This window comes from Camelina sativa, chromosome 20, assembly GCF_030686135.1.
Source record: "Camelina sativa cultivar CO46 ecotype springtype chromosome 20, ASM3068613v1".
In the NCBI taxonomy this organism is placed as follows: Eukaryota; Viridiplantae; Streptophyta; class Magnoliopsida; order Brassicales; family Brassicaceae; genus Camelina; species Camelina sativa.
Genome location: NC_141899.1, coordinates 4,326,547 through 4,347,835, shown reverse-complemented (window position 1 = coordinate 4,347,835; position 21,289 = coordinate 4,326,547). Strand labels below are relative to the sequence as shown.

General features: G+C 32.5%; 3 protein-coding genes across 4 annotated transcripts; 1 reads left to right on the top strand and 2 right to left on the bottom strand.

Moving 5' to 3' along the window:
- Positions 1-3,038: 3,038 nt before the first annotated feature.
- Positions 3,039-5,662, bottom strand: LOC104769315 (polynucleotide 5'-hydroxyl-kinase NOL9). 2 transcript variants are annotated; one of them, XM_010493489.3, is made up of 9 exons: positions 5,457-5,662; positions 4,969-5,162; positions 4,660-4,757; positions 4,518-4,557; positions 4,253-4,410; positions 3,963-4,146; positions 3,684-3,861; positions 3,482-3,581; positions 3,039-3,395 (listed from the first exon to the last, which is right to left on the bottom strand). In XM_010493489.3, the coding sequence occupies exons 2-9, from the start codon at positions 5,133-5,135 to the stop codon at positions 3,214-3,216; spliced, it is 1,107 nt and encodes a 368-aa protein (XP_010491791.1). In that variant the 5' UTR covers positions 5,136-5,162; positions 5,457-5,662; the 3' UTR covers positions 3,039-3,213. The 2 variants fall into 2 exon arrangements, with proteins under 2 accessions (XP_010491791.1, XP_087359584.1); XM_087503458.1 differs by having other exon boundaries at positions 5,497-5,620.
- Positions 5,663-14,104: 8,442 nt separating this feature from the next.
- On the top strand, positions 14,105-15,627 carry LOC104769314 (uncharacterized). The gene has a single exon (XM_010493488.2). It carries the CDS (start codon positions 14,294-14,296, stop codon positions 15,470-15,472), a length of 1,179 nt encoding a protein of 392 aa, XP_010491790.2. The 5' UTR covers positions 14,105-14,293; the 3' UTR covers positions 15,473-15,627.
- A 2,582-nt stretch (positions 15,628-18,209) lies between these two features.
- On the bottom strand, positions 18,210-19,021 carry LOC104769313 (auxin-induced protein 6B-like). Its single transcript, XM_010493487.2, has one exon. It carries the CDS (start codon positions 18,934-18,936, stop codon positions 18,487-18,489), a length of 450 nt encoding a protein of 149 aa, XP_010491789.2. The 5' UTR covers positions 18,937-19,021; the 3' UTR covers positions 18,210-18,486.
- Between the last annotated feature and the right edge of the window lie 2,268 nt (positions 19,022-21,289).

The window sequence follows — 21,289 nt, the reverse complement described above, 5'->3', positions numbered from 1 at the left end:
TTGGATTGTAGTAGAACCAGACCGGGACCGCTAAAACCCTTCTTTTAGTTTATTGTTGTCGGCTCAGTCTCAACTTTTTTTTTTTTTTTTTTTTTTTTTTTTTTTTTTTTTTTTAAATAAACTTTATATTAATATTAATGGGCCTTCCCAAAAAATGGACTTGATCTTAAAAAATTACATAGTTTCAACAGTTACAAAAAGAGAGAAACGGAGGACGTTGCCGTCGCCGGAAAAACGATCGGATCCTGCTGAATGACCTTGAGACAGAAGCTCGAACATGAACGTCGGTGGTTGCAGGATCCACGGCTTTGCGGCGGTCACACCAAATCGGAACCCTTGACAGAAGCAACCAAACTTTGTTTCGGATTCCTCATCGGTGGACCACCTGACCCGCTACAGATCCTCCGACATGCTCAAACAACCGATCTTAGGCTTTGCGAAGTCAGGTCCCATGCCTAGCAACCCGCTCACTCAGATCTAACACGCTTCCTCCAGCTCCAGCGACCACCGCAACTTCAAGGTAGATTTGCTTCAATCCGGTCTGGTGGACACAAAATCATGGCGTTTTTCAGAGGATGATGGCTCAATCCATCCTCCATAACCCGGAACCCATGATAGCCCCTAAGGATGCCTAAACATCTAGGTTAACCACCGCAACGATGCAACATTTACCCTCCTGTCTTCCTCCTACTTCTGCCGCAACCACAGCTTCTATTGGAAGGGTGAACCAAGGGAAAGCTCCACCGCGAACAAACGCGGCTTGATCTAGAAGCTTCCCGACCTACCAAACAGAAGCCACAACTGCATCGGAGGAAGAGAAAACCACGCCTCTGTTGCCGGAGATGCAAACCACCCACCACTGTCTTCCCCTTGTAGATTCAAGGCCCACAATGAAGAACCGCCCAACCTACCTGTCAAAGCCAAATCCGATCTGAAACGTGACGCCTCGGCTGGACGGAGAGAAGTCAGGATCCAGTGAGAGAAACACCAGATGACCCCCGGAGCTCACCGAAGAGAGACCACGGCTCTCACTTCTCACCGAAGCCAACGAACCCACCAGCGAGTCCTAACACACAGAGTCTTCAGCCCCGATCTGCCAACTCCAGCCACAAAAAAGAAGCCGTCCTCAAGCAACTCCTTCGAGCTTTCACTAACAGTCCCCTCCAACGAAGACTCCGATTCACGCGCCGGGACAACACCGGAAACCACCATCACAAGAGAACCAGACCGGAGACAAAGGACCACCTCACAGAGGACGACGATGACAGGAGAAAAGCCCTCTCCGGTACCGGAAGGGCAACCGGAGAGGCGGCGGCGCAAATATTAGGTTTAGGTTTTTTAGAGAGAAGGAGGAGAGAAAGAGGAGTGTTTTATTCTGATTTTTTGTTTTTTCGCAATGAATCGGCTCAGTCTCAACTTCACCGGTGCGTTAAACCTTTTTGTGTCCCTGCTAGCTCTTTTCCCCACGAGATCGGTCCTAGCGTCGTCTCAAATGTTGATGAATTGGCATTTGTCAGCATGCGTCACTTCAACGTCGAAAGTATAACGGATAGCTTCTTTGCCCCTTACTATATTCCACCTCAAAATATAGACTAGTTTTAGTTTGAGATTGAGTTCGAGTCTAGATTCTGTTATTTGTTATAAATCTTTCAAACATCAAATTTGGAATTGAGTGTTTAAATTTGAATCTAAATGTTGTTTTTAAAGGTGATAGAAGAAACCCGTTTCCTGTGGTTTGTTAGTAATTCTCTCTTTTTTATTCAAAAAAAAAGTTAGTAATTCTCTCATCAGTTATGATGCGTATATACACAATTAGTCTATTTTTTAAATAGACAAATGTTTGGTAGATTTTAAATAGTTTGGGACAACACCACATTTTTACCTAAAACTTAAATATTTTACTAAACTAAAAAAGTTACTTTAACAGTTTAACTAGCTTACCCTACTGTACTAGTCGGAGTAAACAAACTGAATAACTCTTCTGGACTACATGTGTTATTTAGTGGGTTAAATTTAAATTCGTAGACAATCCAAGCTACATGAGGTATTAGCTTTTGTGAAAGTGTATTAGCTATTGATTATTTGCCTAAGCCTAATTAAACCTCTCAAAGCAGTTTTACATCACAGTCAAACTTTTATTTTTGATTTGGCCAATGGGGAATTTTTGCCTAGTTAAACCCAAAAGCAGTTTACATCATAAAACCATTAAACTCTTATTTTTATACCTTGTTGTCCATCGCATCGACAAAGGGAAAAAACTCCCAAAGGATTCGATTCCAAATAAGTGAATATGATTTTTTTTTGTTTTTGGGTATCAAAATCGGAATCTTGGGAAGTCTAAATTTGCTTTTTTTCTTGCAGAGTGGACGTGGACTGCATACTCTAAAAATGTGATGCCAATAATGTCAAAATGAACTTTAATCCCAGTAAAGGCTTGGGAATCAAAGAGGACGGCATGATCAACGCCATGAAGCGAATGTACGCACTAAAAATAAATGGTTAGGGTATGGTGGGGTGGACAGAGTAATTTTGAAGGAAACCATCTAACTAGCTATAAGTTCAGCGTAATTATTATATGAAATTGTTTCTTATTACTAGTGTGTATCATTTGTTAAAAAAAAAAAAAATTACTAGTGTGTATCAAAGATCTCACTTGTACAATAAAAACATGTGGGTATGATCCAAAGATTATGGGATGAGACAACAAAGACTCTCTTGGGATCGATATCACATAAAGCTACACAAGTTAGATAAAATGCAATTAAATACATCAAATATGAAATTTAGGCAAAAAAAAAACCATTATTGAATTGAGTTTGAGTCTAGATTCGGTCTTTTGTATTTTGATCTTTCAAACTTCAAATTTGGAATTGAATGTTTTAATTTGAGTCTAAACTTAAGAGAATTGCAACGAACTTAATCAGTAGATAACACCAGTTTAAACATCTACTAGTGAAGATTTAAAGAGATTGAAAACAGCAAAGAGAAGTTGATGAACGAGTAAGCATAGCCTTCACTTCTAACACATTGAAAGATGGTTTTGTTAACCTTGATGAGATTTTTGGATTTTGCCTTAGGTAAGGCAATCATAATATGAGGTTACAAATATATGTATATTTGAAAGAAAAAGACTGAAACTTGGTAAGATGAAGTGATACAGAGTAACCAGAGAAAAAAAAAGCTGAGCAAAAAATGTCTTAGAAGAAGAAAAATTTAGGTGGAAGCTAAGACGTTGGCAGATAAATATGGCGACCTGTAATCCTTCACCTCTAAGAGGCAAGTAGGTATCTGAATATAGCCTTGCAATAGAAGATCCACATTCTCAACTACGTTTTCTGGAACTGGTGTGATCACATACAAGATTCCTCTCTCTGTGTCAATTCCCCTCACGATTCCTATTTAACCAATTTCAATAAATAAATCATTATCCCAGATTCCACAGGCTTTTTCACTTATTACAATGGATAAAACAACAACTTACCAAGACCTACACATGATGGCAAATCTTCAAACACGTCGTTGCTAACTCCCAAACCAACAATGGAAGCATTCAAACTATAATACACTTCGGTACTTGGGATCTAGAGGGAACAAAAAAACAAGAGAAACCCATTATTGGCATCATATCTTATATAGATTACCATGATAATGATATGACCCTTTCACATTGTTTTATTTTCTACCTGACAATGCAGATGGTTGATTGTCAAACTCGATATTGGAACTTCATAAGGAGTATGTGAAGCGAGTTCATGGGTTAGTTCTTTGATCGTGTTTACTTCTTTTCCTTTAATGCATTGCTTGAAGTAGGCGATTATACGCATGTCCCTCATCAAGTGACCGTCCTTATGTATTAAAACGCTGTCAAAAAAACAGGATACAAAAACATGTAACTACTACTACACAGACAATAAAAGCATATTGATGAGATTGTTCGATTAATAGCATTGTACAGGACTTACGATCGGTTATATCTGTCTTTGTAAGCAGATTGAATCTCTATCAAGTGAGCTGTCTCATCATCATTACCGTCTAACCAGAACAACCCAGCTGGTAGGTTCTTGTTGTAAGCAGAGATGTTGATTTTCACAACATGGGAAGGTGAAACATATCTCAGTACGTCCACCAATAAATCATATCCAATTCCTAAAGATTGTGAAGCACCATTATATTAGTGAAAGAAAAAAATCTGTAGTTTCTTCTGTTTCGACATAACTCTATTGTTTTGAAAGGATAAAAGAGAGTGAAGTACCTTTAACCCATCCAGGTGTATTAATGACAAGCGGCAATTCAGTTTTGTTCTCGCTAGACTTGCAGAAGTATAGCTGGTAGTAATCGAATAAGGTATATACATATCTTAAATATGCCTTTGGATCCCTCTTTGAAGAAACATCACCATAGAAGAAGCATCTGCATCATCAAAATAATAAAAAGAGAAATGAGAACAAACGGCTTTAATTCTAAACCAAAGACTCGGTGCTAACTGATTCCAAGAACATTAGCTCGAATCAAACTACCTTTCAGGTGTCTTAACGCATGGAACTGTCCAATCCGATTCTAGAAAGGCATAAGTGACAGATAGAAAGAGCATTATTACAACAAGTTTTAGGAATGCAAACAGCAAGAGGAATCGTCAAAAGCAAATAAGAATGAGGGTACCTAGAATTGATTTATCGACAACTGTGAGAGAAAGAAAACCAGGTGCAGTAAATTCAGGCTGGCCAACATCAGTGTCCAAATAAGCAACCCTTTTGTATCTGTCAACCACAAAGGTTACTTTTTCAGCAAAACGTATCCAAACAAAGCAGCCATCACAAGCCAATTTGGATCCATTCAAATTCAGGTTTCAAATTATAGTTCAAATGGCATATTGTGAGGAGGTCAAATGAGACATCTTTCACTGAGAAAAGACACAAATATAGAACTGATACTCAGAGAGAGGGGACTGGAAGATAAGCAAATAATAACCTTTGGAGAAGAACTTCAACAAGGTTGCGTGAAAATGTGCTCTTGCCACTGTTTTTAGGGCCACAGACCAAAGCTATAACAGGTTGCAACGAACTGCAGGAAACAGAACTTGCTGCATCCGACCATTCCTCTGGTATGAAAGGCAACTTCTTTTCTGCTTCCGACATTGCAGCCAACTCGTGCTTTCTTTCTCTCTAATAGAAATCATCGAACACAAATTTAAAGAAGATACCAAAAGTATTTAACTCACAAAAAGAAAGGGTTTAAGCTATGTGGTGTATAGTAACAAAGAACAAAATTGATCCATTTCTACTTAAAACACACGGCTATAACAGACTCAAACTCGAATTTGATGCATCTAAATTGGATTCCAGTACCTAACAACGAGCTCGATTTTACAATCTATAAGTTTTACGATGGTGCCCAGGTAAAGTCTCTATTGAGCTAAGACATCTTAGTAGAGAGAATCAAGCTCAACATAAACATACTTGTTAAATATCACGGAGAGTGACGAAACTGGAAACCAACCGTCGGGGAAGAGATAATAACCGGCGATTTGGAGTTCTGGACCAGAGGAGAATGTAATCGAGCCGTCGGAGAAGAAGAGGGAACGATAAAAATATTAGGGCTTTTAATTTTCTAATTGCTTTCGAAATCGAACCGAAATTAATATAATTGGTTCCAAATAAAAACTGGTATAGTCAAATCTAGACCAAGGCCTGATAAATATCCGATTTCTTTTTTCTTTTTCTTTTCTGGTTATGGTCGAATTTCCAATCATGTAATTTTGTTAGGATTTCACCCGCGGTACATTCGGGAGTAAATTATAAATTATTATATTTTAAATAATAATTTTTAATTTATTTAGTTTTAAATTTTTTAAATAATTAACTTTTTTGTCTAATTAATTTAGAATTTTTTTAGAATTTGTTTTCTTCTTCTTACATTTTATAAAGTTTATAACATAATTACATTAAATTTTTTATTAGATAGAATATAAAATTTTAGATTTTTTTTGTTCTCTAGAATTAAATAGAGGTATATGCCTATATAGTCTGTTAGTGTATATTTTATGTGTTTTTTTGATTTTTTTTTTTTTGAATATTAAGAATGTGTTATAGTATGTGTAATATTTTGTAGTTCATATACTAAATAATTTATAAGTTAATTTTCAAAACTATGATTACAAATATATAGTATATATGAGATAAACTAATAGTTTTAGTGTTGGTTCTATATTCCAAACCCGCCAGACGGGTCAGGCAACATATTCAAAGATATTTAATCTACAAAAACTCATCATATGAAACCTGTGAAAATAAAAATTATTTTTAAATACTTAATACAAAATTATTTTTAAATACGTAATAAAAATAAATCTGTGAGCAAGCAATATCTTTTATATTTTATTATTATTCTTTGAATAAGATATTAAATTGAATGGTTAATATGTTTGTTATCTTTTAAAATCATACCGTTAGTTTTTTGAATGATATATTTTATATTTGATTTTGAACATATATTTTAGGGGGAAATCAATGCGTTGAGATCAAAAATCTCGGCCACGGATCCTCCTCCAAGATCGAAAATCAATTCGTTTCTTGGTTAGACCGATTGTTTAGGAAATTTGTGTATGGAGAAAATATTGTTTTGTAAAATTGAAAATTTAATATTAATTAAATTAATTATAAACTTAATACTTAATGTTAAACTTAATGTTAAAGGGAGTGGTTCCAATTGTTTTGAAAATTTATTTAGGATGACAAATCTTGTTTTCAAAAATAGAAACTTAATATTAATTAATTAAATAAAAAACAAATTAATAATTAATACCAATGGCAGTCTTGTAAATAAGTGGCAACTTCATGATTTATTTGCTAAATGTACTTGGAAAATGTATATATAGATATAGATTAATTTTTGTTTGTTCCAACTTACGACACCTGCATGTTAAATATATTTCACTGTCTTATTAACTCAAAACGTACTGATTATAGTGCATAACCGGATACAAAGCTTGGTTTATCTATATCATATCATCAACATATGGCAAGAGTACAAATACAAACTAATTATGAAGAGTAGAGAGATAAACGTACCTCAAAATTTGTATGTTTAACTGTTTCAACAAATAATTATCACAACGAATACAAATAAATATTAAGAACAGTCGTATGGGATATGGATGCGATTTGATTATAATCTGTTTCGAAATAGACAACCCAAGAAACGGTGTGTACTGTTCACATGTAACAGAAAAGGACTGTATAAATAATTATTATATAAGTGAGTTTAATTATTGCGATTCATCAAAATGATCAAAGTTTGATGAACATCAAAGGAACGAGTCAAAGAACAAACTTGTTACTTGTATGTATCCAGTTCGAAAAAATGTGCATGGTGTCAAGTGTTATACCATAAGTCGTGGTTGCAGAGGAAGAATCTGGTGAACCTTTTTATCATTTATTTATAATCCTTATTAGTTACATATTTTTGATTCATTTTCTCTATCTCATATTATTTTTTTTGCTCCATTTCATGCAGTGGTTCACAATTGTTTTTTTTTTATTTTTTGGGTAGAATAAGTGGTTCACATTTTCGGTACGTATATAAAATTTCAATAAAATAATGACTTTGGAGCCATGAACCTGCAGCATACATATATAGTCCGAGATCTCAATTACTTCGTGGCAGCTGATATTCCGCCGGAAAAAAAATTAATTATTAACATCCATATATTCTATAATGCGTACATAATATTATTTATATAGAGGCCACTCTGAAATAGAAATAAGTTAAAAAAGAAGTGATTTACAAGTTAGTGAAAAAATCCCACATGGAACAATGGTGTACGTATGATCGCAACACTGTTTTTTTATATATAAAAAAAAGACAGTTCGCGACATCATTTGTGTTGACATATATAGTTAGTGTCTATATATAGTTATCTTCACAATTTAACCCTTGATTTTTTGTCCACTAGCAAGGTTCTTGGATCTGATTAACTGATACATAATTTTTTTTTGTTTTCTAGCTAAAGTTTAACAGCTATATATATATATATATATATATGTCCTACATATGAAATCAGATGATAATAAAATAATCCAAGAAACTATATACTTTCGTAGCCTAGTTTATTATGGGCGTAAAAATGACATGATGATAACCATATAATATCGAATTGTGATCATATGTCATTATTATTATTATACAAAAAGAGCATGAGCATTGTTTGATTTGATTATCTGTTTCGAAATAAACAACCCAAGAAACAATGACGTGTACATCATATCACACAGACTGTATAAATATCTATATACGTGAGTTTAATTATTGAGATATACATACACCCAAACTGATCAAACTTTGAAGAATATCAAGCGAACGGATAAATTAACAAACTTGCTGCATTGCATGTATCCAGTTCGAAAATTGTGGTGTGTCAAGTGGTGGTTATACCACAAGTGTTTTCTTTCTCATATTCTTTTTTTCTCGATGTAGTGGTTCACATTTAGGTTCGTACGTCTATTATTATTTCAATTAAAATACTGACTTTCGAGGGTAGTAGCGATGTGGTTTGACCGTTTGAGAGCGATATAATTACTTAAAACTGAATAGAGATGTGACACGCGAGACGTGTGGGGGGGAGCATATATCATCGTATAAAGAAGAGAAAGGTAAAATCATAATTATATATGCTTTTTGAACACATACAGTATCGGTTATGGTCACGCCACTTAAACTTTAACTTGAACGTATAATGCTACTCCTTTTTGATCATGTAATTACATGATCAAATGTGATTTTTTTGCGTGTTTATATGTATGACTGTATGACTTTTAATTTGATCATGTAATTCATATGTATTTTGTTGAAGCAACATGACATTTTCCCAATTATAACCCAAATAAATGCTAATGAACCAATTTTAACACCTTTGTCCATTGCTCGGAATCCTCTGATTCTCCATAGTTCGCCAGCTACGAAGTAATATATATGCAAGATTCTACTTTCGCTTCATTGATTTAAAAGTCAGAAAAACACAACAATGTCACTTAATTTGATGTTGACATCTGATACACATGCAAATACTATATCACCGGATCTTTTTGCAGAGTGGACTGATTTCTCTCGGAATGTAATGCCAATAATGTTAAAATGGAATTTCAATCCCCAAAAGGGTCTCGGGGCTAGAGAAGACGGCGCGACAAAAGCCATCGAATACAATGCACACTCCAAGAATTCAGGGTTAGGGTATGATAAGCAAGACTCACCTCCAAAATGGGTCAAGGAGAAAAAAGATAGCGTTAAGGAGAAATGACTCAGCTTTAAGGAGAAAGGAGGAGTTAGGTTTAAGAAAGCCGGAGAAGATTCCATAACAGCGGTGGCCAAGAAGAAAGTTATTGTAATAATTGAATAATTAAAGTTAAATAATTGAATAATTAAATAAACATTTTTTACAAAAATATAATTGAATAATAAAAGTTATTGCTATATTTTTTAACAATAACAATAATATAATTGAGATAATATATTTTCTAATTGTTCTGTAAATCTATATATATTTTCCTGAATACTAATTATTTTATAATATTATAGTATTTTATTTTTGAAGCATATTAAAATTTTATGTTGTTTGTTTGTTGTATTTGCATTATTATTTTGTGAAATATAAAGTAGTAGTTTTATTATTATTATTATGAACAAATAATATTTATTAATTTATCAGCTATAAAAATTTATTTTTACCAACCTACCAATGTGAAAATTAAAACACACATTTTATTTCCATAGATCGAGTAATATATATTTGTTTTAAAAAATTCAAATCACAACATATGTAGAATAAAATATGCATTTTTTTTTCCAGAAAATATGTATTTTATTAATCATATGTATTATATGAAAATTCCAAACAATTTGTAAATAAAATAAAATAAAGATGATAGGATAATCATAATTTGAAATTTTAACAAAACCTTCGAAATCTAGTTATTAAAAATAATTATATTGATTTTTTGGATATAAAATCTTAGTTTTTGAAATTCTGATTTGTTTATATTTAAAAAAAAAATATTGTGTAATTTTCGTCCATAATTTATTACAGAGAAAAAATATTTTTTTAACTAATAATTATTTAAAATCATTGGCATGATAATGTAAAATTTTTAAAAAATTATCTACTTGAAAAAAATTTATCCGTATTTTAAAAAATTTTAGCAGTTGAATTTTTATTTTTTTATATTTACAAATTAGTTTTAATTTAAATAGATTTCTTATACTTTTCTAGATTTTTTTATATTTGATCTGTTAGCGTTTTTATTTTTTAATTAATTATAATTATTTAATTAAATTTTTCTAATGACAATTAAATGTAATTTTTTACATAGTTTAAGGTTAGTTTCATATTTGTAGTTCTCAATTAATATAGTAAAATTATTATGAACAGTAGAGAGATAAACGTACATCAAAATTTGTATGTTTAACAAAATAAATATTAAAAAAAGTTGTATGGGATATGGATGCGATTTGATCATCTGTTTCGAAATAGACATATTTTTGATTCATTTTCTCTTTCTCATATTTTTTTTGCTCCATGCAGTGGTTCACAATTGTTTTTTTGGGTAGAATAAGTGGTTCACATTTTAGGTACGTATATAAAATTTCATAAAATAATGACTTTGGAGACATGAACCTGCAGCATACATATATAGTCCGAGATCTCAATTACTTCGTGGCAGCTAATATTCCGCCGGATAAAAATTTAATTATTGACATCCATATATTCTATAATGCCTACATAATATTATTTATATTTATATAGAGGCCACTCTGAAATAGAAATAAGTTAAAAAATGATTTACAAGTTAGTGAAAAGATCCCACATGGAACAATGGTGTGCGTAACTGCGTATGATCGCAACACTGTTTTTTTTTTTTTTTTTAAGACAGTTCGCGACATCATTTGTATTGACATATAGTTAGTGTCTATATAGTTATCTTCACAATTTAACCCTTGATTTTTGTCCACTAGCAAGGTTCTTGGATCTGATTAACTAATAAATAGATACAATTTTTTTTTGTTTTCTAGCTAAAGTTTAACAGCTATATAATCAACATATGAAATCAGATGTTAATAAAAGAATCCAAGAAACTAAATACTTTGGTAGCCTAGTTTATTATGGGCGTAAAAATGACATGAACTTAGATGATAACCATAAAATATCGAATTGTGATCATATGCTAATGCCATTATTATTATTATACAAAATGAGCATTGTTTGGTTAATGGTAATGTTTCTGATTAGTGATATTAGCCTATTTTAACCTTATCTTTTGTCACCTTTTTATTAGGATTTTTCTTTGAGCAGCCAAATTATTGTCATTCTGGTAGAAGCTTACCAATCATAGCCATGGCCATAGTTTCACCAAAAGTATATATTTTAAAAAGAAAAATATGTCGTTTAGTCAAAGATATTATTAATGAAGTAGGTGTTTATAAAGAAAAAGGTATATGAAAAAGTTGAAATGAGAATCTAAGAAGGGACACACTATAAGAAAATGAAATTAGGAGACTCGAGAGAGGGGGGGTTTAAGTTGAAATCAAAAGCGTGTTGTCGTTTCAAACTGACCTGGTCTTAGTCTTCCACACGAGAAACTTCAGTCAACCATTACTCTTGTCTTCATCGTCTATATTTCTTATTTTCTTTCAACCAAAAACAATATTTTTAAGATCTAATTATAGTGACATGAAAAGAAACGATAAACAAAATTTGACGGAAAGAAAAACAATAAACGCATATCCATTTGCTGTATTTTTAAAAAAGAAAAATGCATCCATCTAAAATGCGATTCATACTTTATAATCCCATCGTCAAAAGATAGGGGACAGAGTAATTTTGAAGCAAAACCATCTAATAGCTAGCAATAAGTTAAGCGTAATTATTACATGAAATTGTTTATTATTACTAGTGTGTATCAAAGATCTCAAGAACTCTTGTACAATAAAATATGTGGGTATGATCCAGAGATTATGGAATGAGACAACAAAGACTCTCTTGGGATTGATATCACGTAACGCTAATTGTACTCCATTATTCAGGCTGGTAAAATTCAATCTTGTACATGAGTTTATACTTTATACCAACTTATTAACGGAGAAATTACAATTTAGTTAATAAATTTGTTTTCTTCACCTCTAAATATTCACGGTAAAAGAATTTAAACTGTGTTAACATACTAGAAATGGGAAAGCAACAAAACTTGAACTTTTGATTGTCATATCAAAACATTTCTAGTTAAGTAGTTGAGTTTATTATAAAATATTTTCTCATATTTAAAACAGGTTCGAATAAGTTAAATGTTTGGTATATAACAACAAATAATACATGGCTTATGTTGGGTTGTCATATATTATACACGTATCTAATTATACTTATATAAACAATGTAAAAGAAGTTTAGCTGTCTTACAGAGTTATATATAAACCCCATCTTGTTTTATAATACAGTACTAAATGAAAATACAGATCTAACAAAATATCAAACTAATAATATGGATATGCCTTTTTTTCAATGACTCAATGAGTACTTTATCCACCTCCTTTTAGCTGTCTGCCAACGTATCCGAATAACTCGAGAAATCAATAATAGTATAAAACCTGTGAAAACATAAACAAATTAAACCCATAGAAAACGATGTTTACACAATGTAAATGATATTTATTCGACCGAACTGATTATATATTTGTCCCTTTTTTTTCAGGCAGCAGAAGGGATACATTTTTAATTGGCACACTAATCTTGTCAAAGGTTTAAGCATGCTATTACTAGCAAATTACTCCATTTAGCGTTGAAAACAACATTATAAAAATGGTGGGTATCAATATAACTTAGTTGTGGACTATAAATAGGTATGTTAAAACTACAAATGAGTGTTTGTATATAATGTTAAACTAGGTAACAACCCGTGCTGTTGCACAGAATGAAAATTTTGTTTGAGTTATTACATTTGTAAATATATTTATTTAATATAACATTTAAGCTTATATTGTTTTGAATTCATCAAGTTAATGAAATATTAAAATAGTAATCGTTTCACCATAAATTTTAGATTGACATGGTGGCAGATCTGGATAGAATTTGAACCGAATTAGTGATCGTTAGATTTTTCATCAAAATCTTGAACTATCAAATCAGATAAAAATTGTAATAAACTAAAATTACATGAACCGGATAATTTAAATAAAATTGTCAAACCCGTCCGCTAAGCCATCCCGCAACGGCTTTAAATATTTTGAGCCGCAAAATGTCTTTGCATCCTCTCGGTTGTATTTGTGAGATCCGATGCATTTCAATAAATTATTTTTTCTAATATAAAATATATTTAAAGTTATACTTAATTAATATTAATAAAATATATTTTAGGCGAAATTTTCCTTAAATATCAAACAGTCTTTTTTTTTTTGGGCAGAAAATATCAAACAGCCTATGAGTCAAAATTAGATAATATATATTGTCTTTTTTTTGTTTAATATTTTTTTTTTGGCTCTGGCTATCACGCTGAAAGAATGTATTTATAAGATCAAATGTATTCATGGGAAGGATTTTCGTTTATGGACTTTCTTAAAAAAAATTGCCAATAAATACAATAGTACAAAAATGTAATTAATTAGAAAAATTGAGGGAATTTTGCTAAATGGTACACTGAACTCTATAATGCTGACACATCAGTTTTTTCACCCAAATGTTTCTCTTTTAATATATAAGGGATAATTGACCCAACAACATCTATCAATTGATTATGTTCTCCAATGAACCTTCAAGTGTGCTGTGTGCAAGGCTGTTATCATAACGTGTTTCCTCAGAATCGAGCAGTTAATGATGTTTAATACGGAGTAGTATACTTTACACACAACACACGCCTTTTTACTAGTATGTTACCTCCTAATCTTGGCTAAATTGTTCTTGATTTTTGTTTTTTAAAAACGTAAATAGTATTTCTAAAAAATCATGTCTCCATATATATAAAAAAGTTAAGTTGACAAAGTCAGTTCTTCATGCCCAAGTATACAAGTTTTCGTATAATTCTTCTAAAGCTTATGTCTCTATCAATCCTCATCCACATTGTTTTACGTATGATTCGAGCCAAACATTATTATTATAAAACTTTCCATTTTATGAACATTTTTTAACAATCTTATTATATATAATTCCCCTTTTAAAAAATTAAAACCAAAAACACAACTCCCGTAAATCTCTCTCTCTTTCTCTCTCTCTCTTAAATTCTTCCCCCAAAATCAGAAAACACAAAAAAAAAAAAAAATGTCTCCGTCTTGGCTCCGCCCTACCACCGATCATCACAGTCAACCGCCGCCACCACCGTCGTCACAATCACCGTCTCCTTTATCATCCGGAGATCCGAATCTCACAACTTGCTTATACCAAACAGACCACGGCGTGTTCTATCTAACATGGTCTCGAACTTTCTTAGGAGGTCACTCTGTGAATCTCTTCCTCCACTCACAAGACTACTACAACCACTCTTCACCGCTCTCTTTCTCCTCCGCCGATCTCTCCCTCTCCTCCGCCGTCTCTTTCCACCTCAACTTAAACACATTAGCTTTCTGGAAAAAACGCGGATCCAGATTCGTTTCTCCCAAAATCCAAGTCTTCTGGGACTTGACCAAAGCCAAATTCGAATCCGGATCCGAACCTAGATACGGATTCTACATCGCCGTAGTCGTCGACGGAGAGATGGGGCTATTAGTCGGAGACTCAGTCAAAGAAGCTTACGCTCGTGCTAAATCGGCGAAGCCTCCGACGAATCCTCAAGCTCTTCTGTTGAGGAAAGAGCATGTGTTCGGAGCTAGGGTTTTCACGACGAAGGCGAGGTTTGGTGGGAAGAACAGAGAGATTTCTATTGATTGCCGTGTTGATGAAGACGCTAAGCTCTGTTTTAGCGTCGATTCGAAACTGGTTCTTCAGATCAAGAGGCTTAGATGGAAGTTTAGAGGGAATGAGAAAGTTGAAATCGATGGTGTTAACGTTCAGATCTCTTGGGATGTTTACAATTGGTTGTTTCAGAGTAAAAATTCCGGCGACGGTGGTGGAGGAGGACATGCGGTGTTTATGTTTAGATTCGAGAGTGATCCAGAAGCGGATGAGGTTTGCGAAACGAAGAGGAAAGAAGAAGAAGAAGAGGAGAATGAGAGAAATCGAAACGGTGTCGTTTTGTGGAAAAAGCCGAAGCAGTGTGGGAGTAGTTTGGGGATTAAAGGGATTGTGGAGTGGAGGAAGATGAGGAAGAGGTTTGTGAAGAGTAAGAGGAGTTCGTCGTCGTCTTCGATTTCAATGTCTTCGGCTTCGTCTGCTTGTAGCTCGTCGGTGATGGAGTGGGCTAGTAGTGCTGATGAGGCTGAGTACGGTGGTGGAGGTTCGTCTGGTACTGGTTCCGGCAATGGTCTTGGATTCTCGTTACTGGTTTACGCTTGGATTAAGTGAGGTTAATTTTTTTGAGGGGGAAAAAAGAAAGTTACTGTTTCGGTCAAATAATTGTGTTTTTATTTTTTTTACATTATTTTCCAATCTGAAATCACGGACGAGAATATTAAAAAATATTGGAGTAAATTTTTTTATATTAAATTCAATTTTTCGTATACCTTTTTTTAAGTTATGAATTATGATGACTACTAATTTCAACATTGGATTCTATTGTTTTAGTTTCAAGAAGTTGGAGTGTACTATATAATATGGTGAAAAAAGCTTGGTAACGTATGGTGGTGTCTTGTTGTATTAGTTGAGAAGATTGGTTGTCATATGTTGACTAACTCGGTGGCTTTGGATAATAGTCCAATTAAGCTCCGGATTTGGGAGAACATGTCTCTATCTTTATTTTTTTGTGGTGGTCCATTTTCAATACTTTACAATGGTTCCACTTATACATTTTCGTAAACGTTAGGGAACCAGCCAAGGAAATGGAGATTTCTGACTGTTCTCTGTAGGGTGTGAGAGTGTCAATTAATAAAAGAACAGGTGTGATTGGAATAAAATTGTAGTTAAGGGGGAAGATGCGTTTTTATAATTTGGCGTGTGGCGTGAGGTGAGAGATGCAGAAGAAGAAAGGGAAAAGAGAGAGAGAGAGCACTTTTTGGGAAATATTTCATGTTTTTCCGACAAAGCACCATTGTAACATGTGAACTAGGGGTCCCATTTGTGTCCCTCCCTATTCTTCTGCTTTTTCCACACATCGTATTACGAATTTTACGTTACTATAACCACTTTATTTCATCATCATTCGTTTGTAACTACAAGTTGCAAAGAATGTTAACTAGTATAAGAACATGTTTATAGATTTTTATGCGCTTTTTCTTATACCGCATACTCTAGGATTTTCTCGAGGACCTTTTTATTTATCATGATTGCTTTTTCTCGGAGTGGTTGACATTAGTTTTTTTGCCTGTTCTCATGGGCCAGACTGGTCCGTATCGGGCTGTCGGCCAGTCTATTTTCTTATCCGATTTGGGCTTTAAAATTTAAATCATCAAATCCAGTTCTAACAAGTATTTTGCAAATTGCAATAGAAATTTTACGACATTAAATTTACAATTAGAGCTACGGCTAATACTTAAATGACTCGGGATTATATATTTAAGTCTCAAAAATCGAATTGACAGTTTATGCTAGATCGTCTTTTAGGTTAAATCTCTCACGACAATCTTGCAAACAAAAAAAGAATCTAAATTTTATATGAACAATTGTGTCTGGTGTAAGTTTTTATTTTATAGAATCTCACACATATGCACAGATTGTTGTACTAGTTATTAGTTATGTTAATTTCATTTTAGTTTTAATAATCATAAAATTATAAGAATTTTCAGCTAAGATTTATTTAATAAAGTTTTTTAAAATGGTGTTGCTGAAAAATGGTATTGAAAAATATGTATTTTTGAAATTCTTCCTAAAAATACATATATAACAAACAAAATTTTTAAATGTCAATAGTAGACTTTGTTTATTCAAATCATACAATATCAAAATATACCACTTATTTTAAAAATATATAGTTAATGATAAAAAGAAAAATTTACTATGATATTCAAAATTTACCTAAAACATTTAATAAATGAATTCCAAAATTATTCTTTAAGTATTAATTAAATATAAACTTCCTATAAAATTATATGAAATGCAATAAAGATTTTCAAAGATTAATTTATTTTTTAATCTCTTTTATATTCACCTTAATTTAAGCTATATTGATAGGTTAAATTTTAATGATATCCTCTTTGTAGTACATTTTGGAAATGGAATATCAAATTGTTTTTTATATAGAAAATCATTAAATAATAAAATTTTGAATTTAATAAATATTATAATGCTCTTTATATAATTATATTTTGGATCACAAGAACTAAATATAATGATGAGTGTACAAAAAATGTATTACAAATCTTTTGGAGATAAGAGAGAGTTAAAAATTTTGATTAAATAATTCTATTATAATAGTTGATTTTGTTAAAACATTGCATACTTTAAAAAAATAAAACAAATATACATAAATGAAAATGATTTCTTAAGTTTAATTTCCTCATTAGAGTTTGATTGAAATTAGTATTGTTAAATCTGCATTGATAATTATTTATACAGCCACCAGTATGTAATTGAAAATTAAAAATAATAAAAAGACAAAGAATGTAGGAAAAATAGATAAAAACAAAGAAATAAAATTGAACAAAATAGAAGATATATTTTACAAAATGCATAATTATACTCTTACCATGAGTGTAGAACCCATGCAAGAACATAAAAAAAACAAATATAATTTAGAATTTGAGTTATGGTGGATGATGATGTGAGAATGATTATTTATAGGATTTCAAGAGATTAGAGGAATTACAATTATAATTTATAGTGTATTTGAATAAAATTGAATAGAAAATAATAGTAGTAAAGTGTGGATTTAAAGTATAGATTAATGTATATTATTACATTTTTATTCAATTAAAAAAAAAATGCAAAATGAACCAAAAAGGAGAGAGTGAAATTTTAATTTTATGTTTACCCAATTGATTACTTATCTTTTTATATTTTAATTTGGTTTTAATTTGTTTAAAGCGTTAAAAAAAAACCTACCAGATTTTAAAGAATGAAATTATATTTGTAGCATGATAAAAGTTACAACTGTAAAAATATAGATGAATTAACCAAATGAAATTTGTGTGTAAAAATGATGAAAATAAATGTAAAGACCACAAATAAATTAAATTTGTTTTCGTAATGACACAACGACAACACTAATACATATCGTCATGGTCGATTTTTAAAAATAAGTAAATAATGAGAGGTAACAATAATAATTTAATAATTCAATAAATAACTCGGATTCGAACCGGGACGACTCAGGTGAAATTATTCACCCCACCTTTCACGGCCATCTCCTGTCTATCCGTTACCGCGTACCCAAATCACTTAACCAGAACCCGGTTCAAACCGGGTCAAATCCACTCACTTCCGAGTCACCAGATGAAAGCCTTCTCGGAGACGCCATGAAGCAACGGCCGAGACTCCATCAACAAATCCAGCTTGCTCCTAACACCACCGTGACGGCTCTTTTTCAAATCTTCGGTACAAGTAAACCGACTTGACCGGGTTATAAACCGGATCGATTCCTCGAAAACCGATTCTTCACATGGGATAACCAACGGACCCTGATTAGCAAAACCGAACTCCTCTTTAGCCTTAACCAAGAGATTCACGAGAATCGGGTGGTTTAGATACGTCGCGCGCACCACAAATCTCCTGCAGCTGCTCCCTACGTAGACCGCCACGTGTCCTGACGGCACATCCGACGGTACACATCGTCTGACAGATGACGACATTCTCGCCTTGCTTCGCCATTGCCGGAGCATCTGCCTCAGCTTCACTATGTGACGGATCTTGCAGCATTTCCCGATTGCTCCAGCCATTTTCTCCGATTACTCAAGCTTTTTAGCTTTGTGGTGTAATCTTTCTTGAGGAGAGAGTGTGAGAAGAAAACAGAGAGAATGTGAAAGCAGAGGAGAGATTTGAGAGCTTTTTGGGAGGGACGAGGTTTATATAGTAGAGGGAGTAACATATTGCCCTTGTGGTTTCGAGTTAATTACGATATTGCCACGTTGGTTCTTACTTTTTTGGCTTCTTGCGTTGGATGAAAACAGGATTAGTGTTGTGATTGTGGATTAGATTAATTATTCGGGAGATTAGTTAAACTATTTTTTGTTAGCAGAGATTATATGAGATACGATTCTTGAGGAGGAACATTAAAGATCTTGTGTGTTTTTTTCTTCTTGATACATTGGATATGTCTGATTTATGATGGATTCGACATGTGAATTTTAGTGGTTGATTGGTTCGTATAAAATCCAAGCTATAGATTTTTTTAAAATTAAATATGCTAATGAGAGACTATTATGGAAAAACATGCTAAACTGGCAGTCATTAGAGACAAGAAAAATTGCTTGGTATTAATTGAATGAATTTGTCATGATTAGTAGTCCTAGTTAAAATAAATCAATACTTGTAGTTAGAAAAAGACACGTTTATTACAAAATTGAGGTGATTTGTAGTGATATATGGTAGGGAAATAAGAGCATGTAGTGGTGGCTGATGTAAACAAAGGAGGAGTGTTGGAAAAAGAAGACCAGTCCTTTGGAACGACTTTAAAACACCACCTTGTGATTTAGAGACACAAAGAGTCATTTCAATCTTTTTTTTTTTTTTTTGACAGACGAGTCATTTCTATATTTGTATTCATCATCTTCTTCTTTTTTGGTATGAATGTTTTTATGTTCATCATCTTGTTTGTTTGATGTATAATCAAAGTCTTTTCACATTGAGGTAAACAAGTAACATAGATGATATAATAGATGACCAGCAAAATGTTTGGTTTATGGAGGCGACGTCAAGAGATGATAGCAAATCTATTATAAACAAGAGATGATAGCAAATGATTCGATAACTGGCAACTGCATGTAAAAGGCAGCCATATTACCGAGCAAGAGATGATAGCAAATCATTGTTTTTATAAACAATCCCATTTGAAATATAATTTTTCTAAGAGACGCATTAGTTCGTGCTCGTACCAGCAAAGGCGTGGCTACAACCGCCGCTCTAGGGTCAAAGCTTTCAAATCTTCAAACTAAAACAATAAACAATGTTCAAGAGAAACTTATATACAAATTTTAATTAATGTCTTTTTAAAAAAAAAATTCAGCGCACGGAAGTATGGGGTTTAAAATTAGTTAAGCGACAGAAAGAAATGAAACCCATCACATGCATAGCTGGAAAAGGGAGGAAATATACTAAAACAAATGCAATTTAAATTGTATATTCGAGTTGTATAGTCAAAACATAAATTTCTGTTGTAAAGATTATGTTACCAGAGGCAAATCAATTTAATTCATTTTCTAAAGACAAGTTATAAGTATTTTATAAGAAACAAACAATAATGTAATGCGGCGTACCAAAGCATTAATTTTTGTAGTTTACGAATGTGTCCACGCCCCCATGTGCGCTAACTTCTCAACTCCAGTTATAAGCAACTAGAAGAACCCAAAAATACTTATCGGTTCATATTTGAGGAAAATGTGATCGTCTCTCAATATTATCGTCCGATCATACTATCTCCATGGGAGAAAAACTATTGTCAGCTAGATAGTCCACACAATAGATTACAGAAACAAGTATATATATATATATATATATCACCTTAAAGTAAACTGATAAAGCAAAAACATACATTGGATGGTCAATATGATCAAGATCTTAGGCTCCTATCTTCTTTCATACATATCACATATACTGCATGTGGGGTGATTTGCTTATAATATTTTCAATTTTTAATATTGATTTAACTCAAGTTATTAAATTGAAATTAAGTCAATATATTTCAAGTAAATATGATTTATATAAAGATTATAAAATATATGTATTCAAATGTATAAAGTTGGGCCAATCTAAGTCACTAAGTGCATGTTATGGCAGCGCTTAGATACATTCCCCATTGGTTACATACTAACCCTTACTTGTTGTGTTCTAGGGATCTTCTCTTATTAATTTCCCCCATTAATACTTCTGCAGCTATTACAGTATTATTGTATTCGATCGGTTGAAATATTTTTAAGTATATATTTTGGTATATAAAAAGAAGTACTAGAGATCGAATCGATGGACATTGGACTGCATGTTTTTTGCCCTCGTGCACCATGTTTATATGCTCAACTTGAATGTATATGAATATATGAGCTTTTATTGGGACCAATCACTTAAAATTTGTGTGTT